The sequence below is a fragment of the Diabrotica undecimpunctata genome, chromosome 4 (assembly GCF_040954645.1).
Source record: "Diabrotica undecimpunctata isolate CICGRU chromosome 4, icDiaUnde3, whole genome shotgun sequence".
Lineage (NCBI taxonomy): Eukaryota > Metazoa > Arthropoda > Insecta > Coleoptera > Chrysomelidae > Diabrotica > Diabrotica undecimpunctata.
In genome coordinates this window covers 91,840,627-91,865,539 of record NC_092806.1, presented here as the reverse complement: position 1 = coordinate 91,865,539, position 24,913 = coordinate 91,840,627, and the positions used below count along the sequence as shown (strand labels likewise).

The 24,913-nt window shown below is 31.5% G+C and overlaps 1 protein-coding gene across 2 annotated transcripts in view; it reads left to right on the top strand.

Moving 5' to 3' along the window:
* Positions 1 to 24,913, top strand: part of pds5 (cohesin associated factor B pds5) — a 214,996-nt gene that overhangs the window by 148,862 nt on the left and 41,221 nt on the right. Inside the window, exon 7 of one of the 2 annotated variants that reach the window (XM_072529908.1) lies at positions 16,394 to 16,426. The exons of the other annotated variant lie outside the window; for it this stretch is intronic. Coding sequence (XP_072386009.1) covers positions 16,394 to 16,426 — 33 coding nt within the window. The remainder of the gene's footprint in view (positions 1 to 16,393; positions 16,427 to 24,913) is intronic. 2 annotated transcript variants of the gene reach the window in all.

Below are 24,913 nucleotides of genomic sequence, written 5' to 3'. Positions count from 1 at the left end.
TAGATAAGTCGTTCTAGTAGCTTGAACGTTGCCGATAGTAGCCCTACTATCGATTTAACAAATTTCGCATAATAATTTTCCAACTTAAATTTAAAAAAAAAATTGCTTTCAAAAATGGATTTTTTTAAAATCTTACACAACAAAAACTAGACCATATAGAAATTCGCCAATTTTTTGCAAAATTATAAACAATTTTTTGCCTTATAAACAAATAGAATATCTCGGTAATTATTAACTTATAAGACGTTTCTTAAAAAAACTTGAATTACGAGCAATGGTATTGCCTGTGAAAAATACCAAAAAAATTAAGTTGAACAAATTGAATTTTAAATATCAAAATCGGTATACGTAAAAAATGTATTTTCTCGGCTTCCAATTAAGCAATTTTCTTCATCTTTTTTAATCCAATTTATCTCGAATTGACCCATCTAAAAAGTGCATTACCAAATGCCAGAGATTTAGTTTTGTTATAAATAAATTTATTTATTTATACTCCAGTCGTCAGAGAAGAAAATGCCACCGAACCTCTAAAAATTTCTAATGTCTCACATTTGTTGCCAATAATCATAACCAAAATGTGATGCCATAGGTTTTAAAGATTGAGCTTTAAAAACGGAAATTCCATAGTGACCGTTTATTGGAAGAGTAATAAATTTTAATGATCTTGCGAGAATCATAAAAAATGGTAAAAATCGCGCAACGTTTATTTATTTAACACTTTTATTGAAACCGACTTAGAAATAACATAAGAAAGCTGCACTTCTCACCTTTAAAACGTTTTTTGATTTTTGTCGATATGACACTATGATCAAAAGATATCGAATTTTTACCGTCGAATTGATAGAAATTTTATTTAAAATTAATTTCGCGCTCGTATCCGCGTCGCTTCGATAATCGATAATCGTCGCTAAGCGATATTTTTGAGAGAACAGTTTATTTTACACAAAAAGTGCTAATAAACACATTTATTCAAAATTGTCTTAGCTACATTTTTTATTTGAAATATTTTTTCTACGGCGCACACATTGTTGGTAAATTGATTTTTTCCTCTACGAGGGGTGTTGATTTTAGGGGGAAATAAACAAATTTATTTATTTAATTATTAACTAAAGCATCTCTGGCATTTGGTAATGCATTTTTTAGATGGTTCTATTCGAGTTAAATTGGTTTAAAAAAAAAATGAAGAAAATTGCTTCATTGGAAGCTGAGACAATACATTTTTTACGTATACCGATTTTGATATTTGACCAATTTTCTTCAACTTAATTTTTTCGGTATTTTTCGCACGCAATACCGATGGTTTTTATTATTAAAATATGTTATAAATATCTTAAAGTTAGGTATGAAAATTTTTATCGAGAAAGAACTCCGAAAGAAAAAGGTAACCGTTGTATCTTAGGAACCATTGCTCGCAATTCAACTTTTTTTAATTTAAAAGAAAAGTCTTACCAAGTCTTTTATAACGCCGTTTCCTGAATTTAATGTAAGCTAATAGTTACCGAGATATTCTATTTGTTTATGAGCCCAAAAATTGTTTATAATTTTAGGACATTCCTAATATCGTCCAAATAATCTGATTTCAATTACATAAAGTACGTTACATAGTTTAATTACATTTTTATAACTAAAAAAAATGGCAATCTTCCATACGATATAGTTGTTGTGCAAGATTTTAAAAAAATTCAATTTAAAAAAAATTAGATTGCAAAATTATTATGTGAAATTTGTTAAATCGATTTTAATGAAATTTTGAGGACTGTTTTATTACGTTATAAAAATTTTTTAGACGAATTATGAAGGTCCTTCGTGTAATTTAAGTGGTTGAAAAACATTGAATAAGAACAGGTATGTTTCACATTTGATTGTATTTATTGCTGTTTTGCAAGAACGGTAATAAATTAAAACATTTTTAGCCAGCTGTATCTTAGAGAAAATTTAATTGTCGCTATTTTATTTCCTTACGACTTTGCTCCAAAATTAATTGTTTTAAAGTTATAAACAAGAAAAGAAAAAAAAATCGATGTTTTTAGTAATTTTTAAATATTTTATTTTTATTTATGTTCCCGATCTATTTGAGGGGCAGGATAAGTCAATTATTATTACCGAAGTTATCACCTAACTATTTCTGCAAAAATCCGAATGCCACCTCTCATATATAAATTTAGTCGATTTTTTACAGATCCGCCTGGTCTACATGTCATACATAACAAAATAATGGATATGCTGTCATAACCACACCATCTATGCTATTTACACTAAGGTACTAAGTTCTCAGAAATGACGGTGATATTTAAGCCTTATTATCGGTCTTCCTATGTCATACGAAAAATTTCAAAGGTTGGTTTTCAATGATATTACCCAACATTGAACCAAATTCTTTCATCGTTATAGACAATGCGTCATACCGAGCACTCATGGACTGAAATAAAAACCAAGGTGCGGGAGAAAACTTGTCTTTTAAAATAGATGAGATGAAATGTCACTTATTTATTGGGATAGAAAATGTCGGCATGAATAATGAAAAATTGATTTATACACTCTGTAAAAGAAGAACACAGAATAATCTAAACTCTACTCTCTAATATAAAGTGGATACCCTACAACAACAAAAAAAAACGATGTACGTCCAGGTCATCTATTATATCTACAAAATCAACTTTGTGACATATTTATTTTTTTCTCCATACGATTACAGTGCACAGATTCTAAATGTGCCGGTGGGAGATGGCTTCTATGCGCTGTATTATAGTCGATGTATGAGAGAAAGTTTTCAAAATAATGAAATAACAAATAATAATATAAAATTTGTTATTTCATTATTCCGAAAACTTTTTCTCTCATACACCAACTATAATACAACGCATAGAAGCCATCTCCCACCGGCATGTTTAGAATCTGTGCACTGTACATAGTTTTTAATTTAAAAAATCAAATTTGACTATGAATTAAAAGTGTAGAAAAATTAAACATATATGTAGAAAAATGTATCTTTCCTTGCAAAAATTAAATGTTTTTGAACAAACATTTAATTTGACATTTAACAAACAAACCAGATCTGATTTTTTCCAGTTTGATTTATTTACAATGGAAAAAAATTAGGTCCGGTTTTAAAACATTAGTTTGTTTTGTTCATTAAAAATGTTTCACCCTGTATACGGTCTTTGAAAACTCTAATAAGAATTTTACAAATTAAACTAATACGTAAATATAATGGCATATTTATATTTTTACCCACACGATTACTTAATTTTTAAATAAAAAAATCAAATTTGACTATGAATTAAAAGTTTGGCAGCTCATGCTACATTTTAAATAATACAACCCTTTTGCCAATTTCCCTAATTTCAAAACGTACAAGTTTTATACAGTTTTATATTGCTAAATAATATTTATATTAGTAATAAATATATGCCTAAAGTAAAGTGCCAGAATTGTAGCAAGTGACTCGTGTTTTAATGATTTTTTACAGACCAGTAAAATTAGATGTTTACCTTTTAGAAAAAAATATTTTTGTTCCGACAAAAGGAGAAAATTTAATTATTATTTAATAAACAAATTATTGGATTATTGCAGAATCTGTTTAATATTTTAAAAATTGACAAAAACCTTCTTTTTCTGACTATTCAAAGAATATACGATTAGATAGAAGCGATCTCATTTTATATGAAATAGAGTTTAATAATTTGACTGGTCTATTTTTTTAACTGTTCAAATGTTTTTTCAATGTTGTAGTTTATATATTTCTCTAAGGGTAGATAATCTCTGAGATCTCAACAACGTAGTTGCAAATTAAGACGATGTAACTCTCAACAACGCCATTGTTTGGGTAGCTATTTTATTGTCTGTTATCTCTAAGTCTATTTCATAAGCACACTGACAGGGGTTTCATAAAGCAGAGAACAGAATTGTTTGTAGTATTATTTGTATTATTATATATTATTATAGTGGAAGGAGCTTTTACGTTTAATTTTTGTGAATTGTGAGTAATTTAGTTTAATTCAATTTGGTGACAAATAATAAATATGACAGACACTACTAATATTGAACCGTTTATCAATACGAAACATCACAATTTAACACCCGAAGAAAAAACTATGATCGGAAATGTGTTTGAAGGATTTCGAGTAGGAGAACAAAATATAAATATAAGCGATGTAGTTATATTATGTTGTATTTCGTTAAAAGTTTCGGAAGCTAGTATGTACAGAGTAATTAAAACAAACGATGAAACCAACGATAATAAAACTTTAAAGGTTGAGAAAAGAGGAAGTAAACAAAGAAAATTGGATGATACAACCAAACAGGCCATTCGGCGTGCAGTACATGAATTTTATTTTAAAAAGAAATTACCAACTATAAAAAAATTGCTTCTTCTCTTCAATCTAATGAAAATACTCCAAAAATATCAAGACATGTTTTGTTACGTACTTTACGTGAAATGAACTTTAGGCATTTAAAGAGAAAGAGGGATAGTACCCTTATTGAAAAAGAATAAATAATTTTATGGCGCAGAAAGTATCTGAAACAAATATCAGAATTTCGAAGAGATGAAAAAAAAAACATACATATTACACATGGTTAAATAAAGAAAATACTGTAGCGTTTTTAAATAAAACGAGCGGTTCGAATTTATATAAGTATATTTATTTACAGTTTACAGCACGAAAATATCTTAGCAACTAAACTTAACTCCTAGAAGGTAGGCTTATATATGAAAGTCACTATGTACTCGAACATTCTGGAGTAGCCAACCTCTAATTCGTCTCATCGCTTGTGGGGTCGAACTTTCTAGCGGTCGACAGTTCTTGTCGCATCTAGAAGGACAGATCATTCTCGTCCCGGCTTGCAACCGTTATATGGGCTACGTAGAATGCATGTTCGTAACACTGCCCCCTCTTAGATCTGAGCGTCCCGATCAGCAACTCTATATGTAGGCCCAGGATGGCGAAATCTACAGGACTCTCCAGCTCTGCATGAACCCCTCAGAAAGAACGACCTAACATCGGGCAGGTTGGAGTCTGATCTGTAGTTTCATTCACGGCCGAGCGGTAGGCCATTAGGAATAAATGAATGTGCTGGTCGCAATCTCTTTGATGTTCTGATACAACTTTGGACAGGTGTTTACCCATCTTTCGGTTCTTCTTTCATTCAGGAAAAGACAGTTAAGATTTGATTTCACGTATAGTGCGTCTGTGTATCCGCTTATACGTATTTCGGCCTAATAGGCCTCTTCAGAACGGATTTCACAGTCGCTTTTTATTCCGATTTACTCTGTACGAGTACCAGAAACCAATTCGCTAGGATTTTTGCTTAGTTGAGGAGATATGTTGGGGAATGCAAATTTTAGATTCCCCATGTCTCTAATAACATCTTTATCAACGTCTGTTTTGCCTTGCAATTCTTAGAAGGCACAGATTAAAGAAAAAATCTGAATTTGGTTTCGAAAATTAGTTTACGGATTTTATTTCCATTATTTGTCTCTGGAAGTGGACCTGCAATGTCGATTGCTACTCGTTCCATAGGACTACCAACATTGTACTGTTTCATGGGTGCCCTCTTTTTACCAACTGGGTCATTACTGGTTGCACACAGTTCACATTTCCGGCATCATCATCTTTACAGTTCACCCAATAGAACTATTCTCGAACCTTTTGCAGAGTCTTCGTGATACCAAAGTGTCCACCTGATGCACCGTCATGCAACTGACGCAATACTTCTGACACTTTACTTTTAGGTACAATCAACTGAAGCTTAGATTCTGTACCATCATCGTTCTCAAAGGTTATATACAGAAGATCATCTTTTAGTACTAGGCAATTCCATTGGCTCCAGTAACACTTGACTTCTGGACTACATGCACTAATGTCTTGCCAAGAAGGTCTTTCACTTCGACGCATTCAACCCAATACTCTTTTTATACATGGATCATCTGCTTGAGCGTCTTGTAGCTGTTGAGGCTGCCATTGATCATTAATGATGGCGGTTCGTCTCACGGGGCAAAGTCGTTCTTCTAATTTAAGATAGTGATTACAATTTGCACTGCACGGCCGTCTCGAAAGGGCATCAGCATTTGAATGAACTCTGCCAGCCCTGTGTTCGATCTCGTAATCATATTCTTGTAATCGTTCTAACCATCTTGCCATCTGGCCCTCTGGACTACGGAATTGTAGGAGCCATTTTAGAGCAGCGTGATCCGTGCGAAGAAGAAACTTTCTGCCATACAAGTATTTATGGAAATGCTTGCAAGCTTACACTACGACTAGAAATTCTCTCCTAGTAACGCAATAGTTTCTTTCTGGTTTCGACAAGACTTTGCTAAAGTAAGCGATGACTTTCTCCTGCCCATCTTGGATTTGGGAGAGAACAGCTCCTATTTCACTGTTGCTTGCATCGGTGTCCAACACAAATTTTCCTGCCTATCTAGGGTAGCTTAAAATCGGTGCACTGATCAGCGCCATTTGTAATTGTTCGAAAGCTTTTTAACACTATTCGCTCCATGTATATTATGTGCCTTCTTCTGTCAACTTTGTTAATGGCTTGGAGATGTTGGCAAATCCTTTGACAAAACGTCGGTAATATGTACATAGGCCAAGAAAACTTCTAATTTCGTGTTTATCTCTTGGTACCGGCCAATCCTTCATTGCTGCAAGTTTTTCAGGATCAGCTGTTACACCATTACTTGCTACAATATGTCCTAAGTACTTCACTTCTCGTAGAAACAAGTGACATTTCTTCGGACTTAACTTCAAATTCGCTGCCCGCAATTGTTGAAAGACTTCTGTCAGATTATTGGCATGTTCATCGAAGGATCTTCCAACTACAATTACATCATCCAAATAAACCAGTCCATGTTAGACCTCTTAAAACTGCCTCCATTAATCTTTCAAATGTGGCCCGGGCAATACATAAACCAAAAGGCATAACTGTGAACTGCCAAAGCCCTAATCCTATCGAGAATGCGGTTTTTTCACGATCAGCTGGCTCCATGTCTACTTGCCAATATCCACTTTTCAGATCGAGTGCGGAGAACCAACGAGAATCAGAAAGTGTATCCAAAGTATCGTCTATTCTGGCAAAGAATAACTATCTTTTTTAGTTACCGCATTGAGCTGTCGGTAGTCAATACAAAAACGCGTTGAACCATCTTTCTTCTTTACTAGCACTACTGGTGATGTCCATGGACTGTTTGATTATGCTTTACTATGGTTGTTTTGTCCTTATCATTCTTATCAATGGCGAAAACATCTTGAAATTCTACCAGCATATACTTCACTTTTTTAGTTCGTTCATCATCAAGATCTTGGCACGTTTTAATCACCATCTCAACAGGCTCCTTTGGATACTTAGATTTCGATGGTTTCCCATTAGTATTCGTAGAACAAATCGAAGCCTCGGGAACACACTGTCCGATCAAAGTTATTTTACTTAACTGTGACTAGTGACTCTAATACTGTGACAAGAATTTGGCAGAATTTAAATGTGAATCCGTCATAAACAAACGACAAGCTTTCCTAGATCGTTTGGCGACAGGTTTAAAATCCCAATTTGGAAAAGGAAAACGTTTTATTATTAGCCATATTAGCAATGAACCAATTTTGAAAATCGAGTTACTAAACTTGAGCACGGTGTCATAAAGATAAATATGTTAAATATGTAGTAAATGAAATAGCGCAAGAACGAGGAGTAATTATTGTAGTTCGATTGCCGCCATACCGTTGTGAGTTAAACCCGTTATAACTTATGTGGGCTTAAATAATAATGAAGTAGCAATGGTGTAAAAAATCTGCTTAAATAAAATAATAAAATGTATCGAGCATGTAGTGAAAGAAGAGAAGAATATGTGGAACTTTGATAACTTCATTGATATTACCATGTAACCAGTAGTTGTGAATCTAGGCGAAGCTACTACTGATGAATCAGAAGATGACATAGATGGCTCAGATTAGATTATTTATTATAATGTTAGTTTTTATTTGAACATATTTTTTATATTTTATGGAAATATTCAGTTAAGGTTGCATTTATTACTAGTACTGTTTCGTACCAAGAATTGTTTAAGTAATAAGTTTTACCTGTGCTAAAAGTTACCGTTTTTCTAATCCCATGTCATTAAATCTCATTTGGCAATAGGAATTAAATTTAATCTCTGAATCAGTTATACTTTTTCAATCGTCAATTTGCCAAGCGTCGGCTTTTGAGATTCTTTGATGCCAATGCCGACCATTGGCGTGGAAATTAAGAAATGGGATCAGTTATCAAACGCATATTTCAAGAAAAATTGTTTAATTTTTATTAATTTTTACATAATTATATTCAGGAAAATTTCTCAATTTTTGGGCAGAAATTGTTTAAACAATTTTTTAAACAAATTCAAAATATTTGTGCTCCAAAAAATATTTTTTAGGTTTTTGGGTGACTCTAAATAAGATCTATGTCATTTTTCTCAAAAGTTAATAGTTTTGGAGATATAGGCGATTTAAAATCCGAAAAATGCGATACCTATATGCATTTTCGAGGCTTGAAAAATATGTAAATGAGTATTTTTGAGATTCAAGAGTTTCTAAACTAAAGTATCAACATTAATTTTGGTGAGAAATCGGAGCAATATTTTCCGTAGCAGAAAAAGGTGATCTTTTGAATTTGAATTGTTTCCGGCAAAAATGTCCGGCACCCTTCAACCTTCGATTTGTTTAAACGGGGCATTTTTGAATAGGACTCTTCAAAGGACAGAATCAGTTTTTTTTTTCAAATGGGAGCGGGCTCACAACATCGAATAAATAACAAATTAATTCTTTCAAATTAAAGCTTGTTAATTTTAGTGATTTATAAGAATATTGGACTTATTATTTAGTTTTTACATAAACCATAATATTTTTTTACAATTATCTGTAAATAATGGCTCATTCTGTCAGAAAATTTTAAAAGATTGTCTATCCAGCAATTAAGATAGTCAACTGAAATTTAATTTTTAAACACGGCCTTCTGTTAATGCACAAACAGGGTGAATCTTCAATATTTTGCTTCGAGTTAGAGATATCTGAAAAAGTTATTTGGAAAAGATGTTCCAAATATTATTATAACCCCACATAACAAAGTTTTATGTCAAAATTCGCACTTTTACTTTTTTCATTAATTGAAGAGCTTATTTCCAAAGTGTCTTAAATCCAAAATTTCGATTTTTTTAATTTTCTTTTTTTAAACTTTATAGATTTCTTCAAGTCTAGAATAAAGTTATATGTACCAAAACAACTTCTTATTTACCATTTAAAAGTGCATATGAAAATTGTAAAATTGTATAATTTGTATGTTAAATTTGTATGAAAATCTGTAATTTCATGGATTTCATTATATGGATTTAAGACACTTTGGAAATAAGCTCTTCAATTGTAGTCAGGATTCTAAAACGGACAGTTGTCTGTCCCGAGATGCATCTTTAGACAGCCAATTGTAGATTTAGGATCGAGATTACAAATAATACTGAAAAACTAAAATTGCGAATTTTGTCATGAAATTTGGTATGTGCGGTTACAATAAGTGGAACAACTTTTCCAAATAAGTTTTTCCGATTTCTCTAACGCGAAGCAAAATATCGAAAATTTACCCTGTTTGTGGATTCGCAGTAAGCCGCGTTTAAAATTTAAATTTCAGATGACTATCTTAAAAAAATGTGCACTATCAACATGTATGACTGTGCAAAATGTCAAATCTGTATGTATTTTAGTAGCTGATATATAGAGGTGTCTTCATCTTAAATGCGACACACTGTATAATAATGAATACTAGTGTTCAAGATGCATCGCGATAGCTGTAAAGAAATTAATTAGAAGGACTGAAAAGAATCGTCGGAGTCTTCTGAAGTCGAATCGTTCCCAGGTTGGATAACTATTGGTGCTATTGCCGGTAAAACAGGATATTCGTTTTCTCTTTTTACAACATGAGCTTCGCAATTTTTCCACACATCGCTATTAATGCCACTAATTATTTCTCGAATATTCTCAATGGCCATTGCGCTTAATGTTGGTGACTGATTATATTTTCGCAATCGTTTTTTTACGGTACCCCAAACCATTTCAATTGGATTAAAAATGCAATAGTATGAGGGTAATCGCAAAAGAGTATGGCCGTGCCTGCTGCAAATGGTGTCAATAACGTATTCGTTTTTAAAATTCCGACTTTTGATCGTTCTAATTAATTCTTTCTTTACTGGAATCTTTTTAGGAACAGTGATGTTTTTAAGTTGCATAAATTTTAAAATTTCGTCCTTTTTCGTGTTATTATTAGGTATTTTATTTAATATGCGGGAATGATCCGACGCATTATCCATAACAATCACTGAATTCGGCGGACTATATAATTATATTCAGGGAAATCTCTTAATTTTTCACGAATCAGTTCTAAAGTAGGCACTCTATTTTCTTTGTAAAAATTGTAAACTGTTCGCTGAATAACGTCTTTTGCAGCAGTGTCAATCCTACCCAATTTTTTATTTGGTCGCTTTCGTTTTAAGGAATGATCTGTAACTGTGCCTAATTTAATAATTGTATATATCGTCTTATACCCGATTTTTTTAATACATGAATTCTCGAAACAATTGCATTATCAATTGTAAACTGTTCGCTGAATAACGTCTTTTGCAGCAGTGTCAATCCTACCCAATTTTTTATTTGGTCGCTTTCGTTTTAAGGAATGATCTGTAACTGTGCCTAATTTAATAATTGTATATGTCGTCTTATACCCGATTTTTTTAATACATGAATTCTCTAAACAATTGCATTATCATCCATCCCAATATTGTCTTTTTTCAAACACTCATACATATTTAAAACTATTCTTTGGGATTGTACGTGCAAATCTTTATTTTTTAATTCGGAGCTGTCATTAACATAATTGTCATTATTTATTGATAACACAGAAGTTGAGGCATCTTAAAAAATGCCATCCTAGAAAAATATAATATTACTTATAACTTATATTACTTATACCTTATAATAAGCCTCCGCCTCTGCAAAAGGAAATATTTTAGGGTGTCACATAGCCAGACAAACAGGTGTTCATTAGAATTTACGGCTTTGCGTTTCGCTGTTGCCATAATGCATGAGTTTAAAATTAGTGAATATAACCTTAATACCATTATTAATATATCTGCAATTTTTCATGTTTCCAGGTAAGGTATAAAATCAATGAAATTTGGAAAAAAATAATACAATTCTTGAAACCGTTTTTGAGAACTTGGATTCTTAAAAGTTGTCTGATTTCTTAAAAGTCGATCATTATATCTATAAAAGTATTACCGCTAAATTCACCAACAGGGCAACGTCGAACGTTCAAATTCTCTCCAGACTACAATGTTGCCAATATTCAAAAAATTACTTAGAATATAAGTAATATATACAAAGTTCACGGTTGCTTTAATTCATTAGTGAAGAGTCCATGGAAATATTAGTACCTAGTTAATTAATTTATATATATATTTTTTGAGAATATGTTCATATTATTTTTTAAGAGTGTCGTTCGTTGACTAGCAATTGAATAATAACGAATAGAGAATAGAGAATATTTTTTAAATGTAACCTTAGGAATTTTAGGAAATATGTCTGACAACCTTGATTTGAAAGGCGGTCTCTTTGATACCAGAATGAGACATGTTTATGTTGGAAAATTATTAGTGGATGTACTATATAATATCAGTTTAAATTAATAACTATTAATTTAAACGGATAAAGGGGTTTTCCCAAAAGATATATATTTATAGGTAATGGATTTTGACAAAAGCTATGACCTTGTAAATAACAGGTAAACCTGTGTACTGAATCGGCATGACTCATAGTGTCGTACCGTCGTAACGTCCTCCTGGTTTTCAGAAGTTTCTGGACGTTCTACGACCGCCGCTCCCGAAGAGGATCTCAAGTTTCGAGAGTCCATCTTCGTTTCAAGGAGTTAATTTGGGATTCCGGCCTCTACGTATAAGAAGCTTCGCCGAGCCTCTGTGGTAGGTGAGGGGACACCGGCAATCAGAATCAAACAGTTCTAGCTTTCTTACAGACAGTATTCTTACAATGACTTAATATTTGTGTTAGAATTCTGACGCGTGGTGTATGTCTCAAATTCCACAGAAATGCCGGCCTTCTCACTTCGTGTAGCCGCGTTCCCACTCTCGAGAGAAGCACGAGAATGCCGGTCGTATCGCCCGTCGCTTCGTGTCACTACCTTTCGCTAACAGTATTTCCTATAGTTACTATTTGCATAAGGTTTTGGCGACGAAGCGCAATCGCAGCTCGACCCTGATCGGAAAAGCAATTATAAGTCCCCGTCGGGGCTTTTATTCGCTCTTTACCGTGACAGGTCCCAAAGAACGCTGTGGTCAGTTCGACACAATTTAAAATAGTTCTAAGACCAATGTCTTTTCTATTTCAAAAGTCGTGTTCTACTGCCAGGGAGCGTTCGTAGTCGATACACCGGTTCTCGTGCTCTTGTTGATTTAACTTCTAAATTGGTATTGGTTAAATAATAAAACTCAAAGTAGCGTGGTAGCACACCAGGCCAACAAGGTCTAGCGGGGCTAGTAGTATATGACGACTGGATCCCGATCGGAAGATGTGCTGCTCTTTTATACACATTGTGTTTGAGAATTTTCAGCAATCTTCCGCCGAGAGGCCAATGACAGCGTAGTTAATAACGAGCGCTGTGATTGGCCGGCCAAAGTAACAATCTTTGTCGTGATTGGTTACCTTGGCGACAATAGCTCTTATTAAAATCCATTACCTCTAACAGGGACTAGTTTTCTTTACCTAAGACATCTATAAAATAAGAAAATAATTTTTAAACTCAAACCCACAAACGTTACCTTTAAAATAAGAGTCACAATTTTGGTACTGTATTGTAAGTAATAATATTTTTTCTCAAAAGAAAAGGCTACAGTAATTACCAGCTTTATTTTTGAGTTAATAAAAATAAAATTGTCAAACTTGATTTTGTTAATTAAAAACTAAGTAATCGTATGGAGAAAAAATAAATATGTCATTGTATTTGCCTATTTGTCTAATTTATAAAATTCATAAGTTTTCAAAAACCGTATATAGGGTGAAATTTTTTTATGAACAAAACGAACTAATTTTTATCAACCGGACCTGATTTTTTCCAGTTTGAATAAATCAAACTAAAAAAAAATCAGCTTTATTTTTGAGTTAATGAGAAATAAAATTATCATTTAAAATAACCTGTATTCAATCTGTGGTTAAGTTTGCCAAACTTTTAATTCATCGTCAAACTTGATTTTGTTAATTAAAAATGAAGTAGTCGCATGAAGAAAAAATAAATGTGTCATTGTATTTGTCTATTTGTGTAATTTATAAAAGTCTTAACTTTTTATAACCTGACCTGATTTTTTTCAGTTTGAATAAATCAAACTAAAAAAAATCAGCTTGATTTTTGAGTTAATGAAAAAAAAATATCATTTAAAATAACCTGCATTCAATCTGTGATTCAGTTTGCCAAACTTTAATTCATAGTCAAACTTGATTTTGTTAATTAAAAATTAAGTAATCGTATGGGGAAAAAATAAATATGCCATTATATTTGCCTATATGTCTAACTTATACAATTCTTATAAGAGTTTTCAAAACAGTATGCAGGGTGAACTTTTTTATATGAATAAAACGAACTAGCTTTTTAAAACCGGACCTCATTTTTTTCCATTTGAATAAATCAAACTGAAAAAAAAATCAGGTTCGGTCCAATTTAAAAAGACAACCACATGCAATGATGAGAGTAACATTCTACTGCTAGTGATCCCATAGTAAATCATGAGGAAAAAACCAAGAAAAAAACCTCATGATACTATCCCTATATGGTAAGTATTTGGTCTTACCTGTATTTTTACTCTCAATACTTTTTACTCTGATTTTTTATGTATTTTATTTTAAAATATAAATAATCTATCTTCAATATGTTATTGACTTAATAATAGTGGTATTTTCTTTCTATCGATTTCCTCTTTTAATATGGGTAACCAGATCTGGAAATTTAAATCTTTTGATTTGATTTTTCTATTTTTACCGTCTGTTTCTTTCAGAACATACTTGAATCTTTCCATTGAACTCATGTTCATTTTCCCAAGCGTGTTTACATATTTCCGATCTATCAAATTCTCTATTTTTAATATAAGATTGATGTTCACTTATTCTAACGTTTAATGGTCTTGATGCTTCATTTAAATAAAATTGTTTGCATTCTCAAGGTTTGTGATACCAATACAATTTAGATAAAATAGATCTCAATGTGTTAGCTATTTTGAATGTTGAATTTATTTCCTATCGTTTTAAGTTTTTCCGATAATCCTTTTGTTATTGTTATTTTCCTCGTATTATTTCTTGTGAATGATATAGGATCCCGCTCTAAATTATTGTGTTCCATTAGGTCTATTCTTGAAAATTCCTTATTTATAAACGACAAAGGATAATCAGTTTTTAATAAAAGATATATAAAAAAATGTTTTTTCTTCTAACGAAGATTCATTCTTAGAAGAAAAACTGAATTGTCAATATAAATTAGTCAGATAAAATTAAATTATTATAAGAATTTTTTATCAAGCAACAAAATCAAAATTTGTTTAATTTATTAATGTTTTGTATTTTGACAACGATTTTCGAAGTTTCCAATAAAGTTAATTTTAAAGTAAAATTGTGGCTTATTCCCAAAAAAATAGTAATTACATTAAGATGCTTCAGAAACTTCAGATCAATAGCAATTATTTGTATTGGGAAATTTCCATTTCAATGTTTAACCTGTTTTAACCATCTGTAGTTTCTGTTTTCCTGTTTTTGTCAGCAGTAGATGCTAACCAAGAGTTTCTTTAATATAATATTTTTTTCATTCCATATTTTTTATCACTTTACTCATCCATCGAAGCATTCTCATTTAAGTAATATGTATGTATTCGTTGTCCTCATTTTTTTAACTAGGAATTTTCAACACCATAGTTGATTATGCAGCTATCTTATAGAACTTATGGTTCAGTTTCTTTAAAATTATTGAATGGTTACTGTAAGAATGAAACCAAATAAGGAAATGCTTACCCGACGAGTTAGAATCACAAAGGGAATTATCAGAAAATGAGAAGTGAAGAGAATACACAAAATAAAACAAAACCATTTAATAATATATAGAACATCTTAATAGAGAGCGATAATTTAGAAGTTTTTATCACAAAGTTAACACCAACTGAAAATAATTTAAGGATTTATTAAATCGATGGGCGGAACATTTTAGTCAGACACTTAATATATAGAGGAGAGAGAACAAAATCTTGAAGATGAAAGTGATGAGGTAACCGAAACAGATGAATATATGAGCGAGGAAAGAGTAACCACAAGCGGGTAAGTTAAAGATGCAGTTAAAAATTACCCAGAAACAAATCACCCAAAATAGGTAATCTCGCGGCAGAACTATATAAAGATGACGACGAACATAAAATAATGGCGCTAAAACAATTTAAGAAAAAGTATATAAAAGAATATTGGAATATTGTACAACATACAACATCAAGAAAAGATATATCTTTGAATGTTCTAACCACAGAAGAATTAGGCTTCTAAATAGCGCGTATAAAATATTCTCTACTATACTAAGCCACTTTTTGACTGTCTTCATAGATGGTAAATGGACAATTCATCAGATTTTTGAGATAAGTTATAATAAAAAAACAGGATTGTGGTATAAATAGTCACGTGTTTATAGATTACAAGGCCGTCTACAACTCTGTAAATAGAGGAGATATATTTAGGACAATTAGAGACATAGGAATACTAAATCAGTACGTAATTTTTACAAAACTAACCTTTAAACAAGTTGAGTGCAGTTTACGGATCAAGGGGGAATTGTTTGAACCTTTTAAAAGAAACAAGAAACAACTGGCTACGCCAGGGAGACTGACGCAAGTCGAGAAGTACAAATAATGTGAAACATACGACATTGGACCACAACAAAATGTTTTAGAGTAAATTTACTGAGGTGTATGACAATGGTATATGGAAAAGACGGTAGAACTTTGAACTGTACCGAATATATGAGGAACCATATATTGTCAAATAAATTAAAATAGGAAATCTGAGGTAGGCCATAAAAGGCGGATGGAGCAAAATAGATACCTATGGGACCGATTAAAAGGGGAATACACAAAACAAGTGTGCAAATGAATGGTGCAAACAAGTTTGCACCATTCCCTATATAATGCAGATTTTTGCATGACTTGTAAGGTGTATAGATAAAAAAATATTATAATATATTCTTATCTATAATAATAAAATACACATTTCTTATAATTAATTACTAAGGTTGAATTTGATTACTTATTTAGTATGCTCTGTTTGTTGATAGCTTATATTTTCATACCTAGCTTGCGGATATTCATGGTGGAATAGATACTCAGGTATGTTTTTATTACCTACCTAATATTGATGTTGTGTTAGCTCACTATAATAGTATATTTTTGGAAATATTTTTTGGCATTGTAGATGTCGGTGGAATGTTATAAGCATTTTGGCATCATCGGTTACCAAGATATTAGTATTGCATTCTTATTCATAAGTATTGCATTCATTATCGGAGTTAAATTATTTATTCATATATTAAGATCCAATCTTGCACAGTGGTGTTGCGAAATAAACCAGAGTCAATGGTGTCGCTCTGTTAATACATAGAAAATGTATTACAAAATGCACGATAGAAAACAACAAGAAAACCAGAGTATCAACTTGTTAAATATCACCTTGAATGTTACAACAAAACACTGCAAAACGATAAAGTTACCAGATGAACAACAAGGAAGTCTTCGCCAAAGTGAAAAACTTCACTTAGTAGAGAAAAAACTAACCAAATATAAACTGACAAAATATATGTGGTATATGTGGAAACACACTGTAGAGATCAAGGACATTTTAAATCAAAAAACCACATTATCTACATATCAGGATCTGTAAGCACAGGATATAATGGCGTAGCCAGTAGAAAATCTCTGCATTTTTTTATATGCATTTATTTGCTTGAAATTTTGACAGTAGTTAAAAAAATAGCTCAACGATCATATGGCAATATGTGCTTTTTGTCTGAAGGTAGTTACCACCTTAACTCGGGGGATGGAAAAATGTATAAAAAAAACAATATGTCAATATTATTGGAGTTATTCGTCGAAAGTTGTCAAATTACACGTCAAAAAACCATATTTTTGAACGGTTTTTTGCAAATAACTCAAAAAATTTAAATATATTCGTTTTTTTATTATTACCATAAACTTAATATTAACAAGTTTATGGTTGTTCGAATGTAAACTTTTATTATCGAGTACAAAAATCCAAACATATAATGTTGAATAACCGACAAACAGTAAGTTTTTCATGGAAAACTTTTATAGCTACTGTTTTACAAGATCTTAACAAAACCTTTAAACCTTGAAAATGATCATTGGTAAAAGTGCATGAAAGGTAAAGTTAAAGTTAAATAAAATAGTCCGCTTATATTTTTTGTCACGCAGAAAGTAACAAACTCACTCCTGCCAAAACCAACCTGGTTGAAACTATTCGTTGTTCATTTACAGTTTACTTCATTTATTTACAAACATTACATTTTGGAAGTAACTGGTTCAGAACGTTTAGTTTTGAAAAAATCTCCTTTCTTACAAGATAACTCAAAAACTAAAAAAAGATACAGAAAAAATGCTAAAATACAAAACAACAAAGATTTTGTACTGAGGATTTCAATTTTTTTTAGTTTCTGTCGCCTAAAAATAAACGAGATAATGTGATTGTTAAAATGTTGTATTCGCGTCGTGGTGCGTTTAGCATTACCTTCAAGCCCTTTCAGCGCAAATCTTTTTAAAACGAAGATCTTGAAAAAATTTAATAAAAATCTCTTTGTAGCTTTTAAAATCAAATACAAAGTGTTGTATATTAAATTTTTTTCAAACCCAAAAAAAAAACAGAATCTTTAGTAAAAAAATCTGTTTTCTGTATTCCACCATTTTTTTCTGTGCCTTTTTAGTTGTTGTTTTGAATAAAATTGGATCTTTTGAGAAATTCCGAAAACAGTGTCTTCACGTTAAACTCGGCTTCTTTTTTAATAAACCTCTCCTAAACCAGTGAAACTTCCAGAATATAATGTTTGTACATAAATAAAGTAAATTTTAAATGGACAACGAATAGTTTCCAGGTAAGTTTGTTATTTTCTGTCTTGTTATACTTACCTTAATTTTCATGTAAATCACTTTTGCCAATAGTCATTTTAAAAGTTTTTTTTAAGATCTTTAAAAAAGTTTCTATATGTTTTCCATGAAAAACTTGTTTCACAACAAACTGTTTTCTGGTTATTCAACATCTTGGATTCTTGTATTCGCTGAATAAAAGTCTACTTTCGAACAGCCGTAACTTTGTTAATATTAAGTTTACCGTAATAATAAAAACTAAATTTTTGGAGTTATTCGCGAAAAATCGTTTAAAAATACACTTCTTTTGATGTGTAATGTGGATTCAGTCACGAATAACTAAAATAAATATTGACTTTTCGAAAAAAAAAACAAAGAACATTTTGTCTTGAAATTCACTATTCTATTGACTACCACAGTTTTTTTTTTGATAAACTTTTTCCATCCCCTAGTTGGGGTGGTAACTACCCCAAGAGGAAAGGTGCACATATTGACATAGGGTAGATTTGATCTATGGGCTATTTTCTACCTACTATCAAAATTTAAACCAAATCCATGCATATAAAAAGAATTCTTAGCAGAAAACCGTCATATCCTGGACTACAGGCAACATGAAACAATAAACGATAGACCCATAAAAATAACATTAGAAGTCATACCAAAAAATTTCCGTGATATTCAGGTATATGTCAAAAACAGATGCTCTAGACAAAGATATTGACGACATTTACAGCACATCCCACAAAAGGAGCCAGTATATATATATATATATATATATATATATATATATATATATATATATATATATATATATATATATATATATATATATATATATATATATATATATATATATATATATATATATCTTTAAGGAATATGACCGTTTAATTTAATATAAAAAAATGTGCACTCGTAAGTGAATGGGATATTTTCGGTCAATTTGGAGATAAAAAAGACAAGAGTTGTGCTACTTTATCTATTTATTGAAGACGTTTTGTGTTTCTGTGTTTTTTGCTGATTTATTTAATAGATTAATTTTTGATGTTTCTTCACAATAATAATATCTTAATGCTACAGATCTTTTAAAGGTAAAATCATTTACTTAATTGTTTTTCATATAGGTGTATCTCTTATAATACTCTTTTAGATGAACTGATGATGCCCAATGAACATGTACTCTTGTCTTTTTATCTCCAAATTGACCGAAAATATCCCATTCACTTACGAGTGCACATTTATATATATATATATATATATATATATATATATATATATATTACTAATGTTTGTATTTTGAGAACGATTTCCGAAGAAGTGGAAATTGAAACGTCAATAAACGTATTTTAACCTTTAATTGTGGCTTATTCCCATTTAAATATAAATATATATATATATATATATATATATATATATATATATATATATATATATATATATATATATATATATATATATATATATAGTATAAACAACACAATTTATTAGGGCTGCAGTCAGAAGGTTTGGCCGGGATGTTACAGAAACACTCTTTTGATTTTTGGTCTAGCTTTCGGAATTGTTTTATTCCTTCTTCAAGACACTGTAATTAGAAGAATGTGTAAATATTTACAACATATCACAAATTGTCAGTGCAACTTACTAGTCGTTGAGATTATTTGTATAAAGCTATGACGCTCAACATTAAAAACACATATAAAATATAACATGTAAAATAATGGACAAAATACATTTTAAAATTTAGTTAGGATAGTTAAAATTTTGTTTGTGACATCTTTTAATGGTGTGTTTTGACGGATCCATAGAGAACAGAAAAAAAAACAAAAATAGTATGATTAAAAAGTAATTAGGACTTTATATATATATATATATATATATATATATATATATATATATATATATATATATATATATATATATATATATATATATACATCCTACTATCATTTTCGCATCGATATGCTTTTACCATCAATTTAGCATCGTCTTGCAAAGTAGCATCTGTATATCGACGCTACTTTAGAAGACCTTAATAACTTTTTTCCTGTACTTCTTACAAGAATTTTAACCATCTCATTGATTAGAGTTTTGATACCGTGTTGGTATTTTAAAATATCCGCTTTCTCTTTTTATCCCTTACTGAGTTATATAAGTTTATTCCATAAAATGTTTGAGTCTAAAATGATGGTAAAGTGTAAATAATATTAAAAATATTTATTTAGTTCAGGGTTTTACCGTTTACTTGCTGCCATTATATACATGAAAATGTATGTCCCACTTTCATTATCAATCATTTTAGCATCAGAAATTTGGCATCGCTGTTACCCACAACGAAGTCCAATCGTGACCTACAGTATCTCAAATGACAGGATTTAACCAATTGAAAACAATGAAATAAAAAAATTAAATACAGCAACATGTCAAAAGGGCCGTAGTCACGTATCTTCGTTCCTATTAGTCCAATCGTGACGTATAGTACCTCTAATGATAGGATTTAACATAAAAAATACAATGGGATAGAAAAATCAAATGCAGAACAATGTCAAAAGGGCCTTAGTTGTGTATCTTTAGTTCTATTAGTCCAATCATGACGTGCAGTACCTCAATGAAAGGATTTTAACAAATAAAATACAATGAGGTATAAAAATTAAATGGAGTAGTATGTCAAAATGGCCTTAGTTATGTATCTTCGGCCCTATTAGTCCAATCGTGACGTATGAAACTAATAGAATACAATGACATAGAAATCAAATACAGCATCACATCAAAAGTGCCTTAGTGACATCTTCGTTTTTAGTGGCCCAATCGTGACGTACAGTACCTCAAATGATAGGATTTAGCAGTCGAATACAATAAGATAGAAAAATAAAATACATCAGCTTGTCAAAAGGGCTTTAGTTATGTATCTGCGGTCCTATTAGTCCAATCGTGACCTTTCGTTCCTCAAATGATAGAATTTAACTAATAGAATACAAAATAGAATACAATGAGATATAAAAATTAAATAGAGTAGCCTGGCAAAAGGGCCTTAGTTATGTGTATTCGATCCTATTAGTCCAATCGTGACGTACAGTACCTCAAATCGTACCATTTAACCAATAGAATACTACGACGTAGAAATCAAATACATCAACACGTCAAAAGGACCTTAGGTATATATCTTTGCTCCTATATATGATATGTCAAAAGAGCCTTAGTTGCGTATCTCCGGTCCTATAGGTCTAATCATGACATATGGAGCCTAAAATGGTACGATTTAACGGAGATAATACGATGGTGGAGAGAAATTAAACATGGCGGCATCTAATAACACCTTAAACTGGCAGCAATAAAACGAATTAACGCACAGAGGTGTGTGGCATATTACGTGACAGGATTTAGCGAATACCATACGATTACGGCATACATCTCTTTGCATACGTCCACTTTTAGTTAACTGCTTAGTATGTATTCAGTACTTTGCTTTACGGTGTTGAGGCATGGACTCTTAAACAGAAAAATGTTAAAAAGCTTGAAAGCTTTAAGATGTGGTGCTACCGCCGTATACTAAAAATAAGTTGGGTGGATAAAATTACAAATGAAGAGGTAAATACGCAGAATAAATAACGATCCCGAAGTTATACTGAATATAAACAAGAGAAAATTTGAATACTTTGGCCACCTGATGAGAGGATAAAAGTACACATTCCTACAAAATATAATGCAAGGAAAAATCCAAGGACGCAGAAATCCAGGCCGTAGAAGAATGTCCTGGATGAGAAATTTAAGAGAGAAAATTTATTTGAATAATTCGTTAGTGGTTTGGCTGTACCACTAACGAATTATTCAACACAGCAGTAAATAAAATTAGAATCGCCCTAATGATATCCAATCTACGATAGGAGAGGCACTCAAAGAAGAAGATATGATAAACTCGAAAAAGCTCCAACGTTCACTGTTAGACATATGCTTCCCGTTAACTGCACACATGTACTGCTCCTTGACGCTGTGACGAGAATGAGATAGGATTTAACAAATAGAATGACAGAAAACTAAACAAGACAGTGTGTCAAACGTGGAATGCGTCGTAGAACGTGAAATACTAGCGTAAAATTATATGATGGTCATAGACGGTTCTTTAATACCCAGCAAACGACTCGCTTTGTAAAGTTACATAGGCGGGATCTGTGCAAGAAAAAGTCGATCATTCGTTTTATAACCCAAAGGGGATCATAAAATATTCAACGTTAAAATGTGACATAATGTAACGGTATGACAAATCTTTTTTCTCCCGCACGGGTGCATGTCTGTGTACCTATACAAGGGGAGTCGTGCATAACCTTTAAGTTGATCGTAATACATAACTGCAACAGCAAGTATGTTGACGACTTGGGTTAGTATATACAGTGCATTCCGAAGGTTTTTTAAACATGATTATTTAAACATGAAATTGTTAACTGGAGGCTGTTAAAGAAGTTCTTAACTTTTTGCGGGTCACCGCCTTTTCTGTAAATGGAGTGAATATTGTTATCCATTTAATTTTTTCCTTAGTTAAATAATTTCTGCTGGTATTTGGTCTAAGCTTACTTCTTTTCCCCATTCAAGCTGTTTCATAGCTAATTATACTTCCTCTTTATAGTGCCCTGTTCACCTGTTTGGGTAATTTCGGACTATTTCATCTCTTATAACATAAAACAGTTGTTTCAGATATCTTTATCGCGTTTCCTTTTTTTATGGATGAATATGCTGCCGTTTTCATCTTCTACTATTTCATATGGAGCTACACGATTAAAACTTCCAAATCAAGAAAACACAAATAACACTCCGAATTATATTATACAACTAATAGTCGAAAAATGAAGAGCAAGAGGTAGATGACCAAGAAGCCGAAATCTTAATGACCAACACAAATATAATCGACTAATCAGACAATTAAGATCAGCGCTACATGATGCACGCAATGCCACATTTGAACACTACATTAGAATATTGTCTAAAGAAAATCATTCAGTATGGATACCAACAAAAACACTTAAAGAGACCTGAACAACACAACCCACCAATTAAAAAAGATGACTTTAGTTGAGGAAGATCAGACCAGGAAAAAATGTCAACATGTTCAGAATACCAGATAATAATAATCAAGCAATAGAACACTGAAAACTTTTGTTTTTAACTGCACGCCCGTGAATGACTTACCATTTTTAAATAACACTTAATATAGCACTTTTTTATTGTATTTTTTTCATCTTTCAAGATAATTATTATATTTATTATTATATTTATTTATAATATACGGTCTTATGGTCTTATTACGACTTTAAGATTATACGACCTAAATGTATCTTGTACCGCACTGCTAATTGAGAATTATGTTTGTAATGCGATAAGAGGTCCGGATATACGAGACACCAGTGACTCATGCCGCACTGATAAAAATCCGACAGGAATCTGCATTTCTATATAAAAAAAATAGATTAATTTGTTTTATGTATTAATTTAGTTTAGGTCGAACAAGAGTTGCAGTAAAAGATTTTTCTAAATATAGAATGTAAACCATATTTCCAATGCTTTGTGAAAGATAACCAGTTTATAATATTCCGGACGATGTAAAAACACCTTATTTTAGAATATTGGTCAATGAATTGAAATCATTGTTCAAGAAACGAATTATTCATGTGCAGATGTTTTACTATAAAAACATGTAAAACCAAAATCTCGATTAAAAAAGTTGAAACCAGTTACTCACGATGAAACTTAACCCCATTATTGATTTTACATGTGATAAAATGGGTAGACAAAAGACCAGTTTTAATCCTTACATCATTTAAACATAATAGTTGTATCCTGGTTTAATCAAATGAAAAGAAAAATTATACACAAGTACTAAAATCACAAACTATTCTCGATTATAACTTGGTGAAAAAGAGTGTTGATTTTAGTGATCAAGTGGCTTCTTTCCAAAGCCCAATACGCAAAATTCTGAAGTGGTACCGGAAAGTGGCAGTGGAATTAATATTTAATACCGCAGTAGTCAATGCTTAGTTGCTAAATAATAGAAAACGTAAAAAAAGCGACAACCTATCCTTGAGTTCAGACTGGAGTTCGCGAAGGCATTTGCAAATAAAGAAATGTTGTAACCCTCACGACCAGTTACACACAAAAATACCATCTCAGGCAAAGCGATGTAGATAATACAAAGAGAAGAAAGTGTACAAGATGTTATGTGATGGCAAAACTGCAATATGTCTAGTGTGCTTCAATGAAGCACATTAAAAAACAATTTTACTTATACAGGAACTATTATTGAGTAAAAACGTATTGTACCTCAAGTGGCCTTATAGTATTGGTAATGAATGGTGGAAGCAACTCTGATTGAGTCTGACGAAATATTTGCACAAAGTCGTTCAGAAAAATCGAGGATTGCGTTTTGGAAAGAGACAACACAAACAGAATTTAAGACTTTTCTCGGGCTTATGTTCCATATGGGGACAATTAAATTGAACCGTCTGAATGACTACTGGAAAAGTATGGGTAACTTCTGTAATAATGTTGACTTGACTAGACAATTGCTCATAGCCCATATTAAGAAATAACCGAATAGACAATCCTCACTTGTCAAAGAAACTAAAAAAACGTGAAGTGGTCAGTATTTACAGTCCTGAAGGAATATGTGTGACCAAGTGCAGAGATAAAAGAGACATTATACATGATATATTCAGAATTTGGTTATCAGTTGGT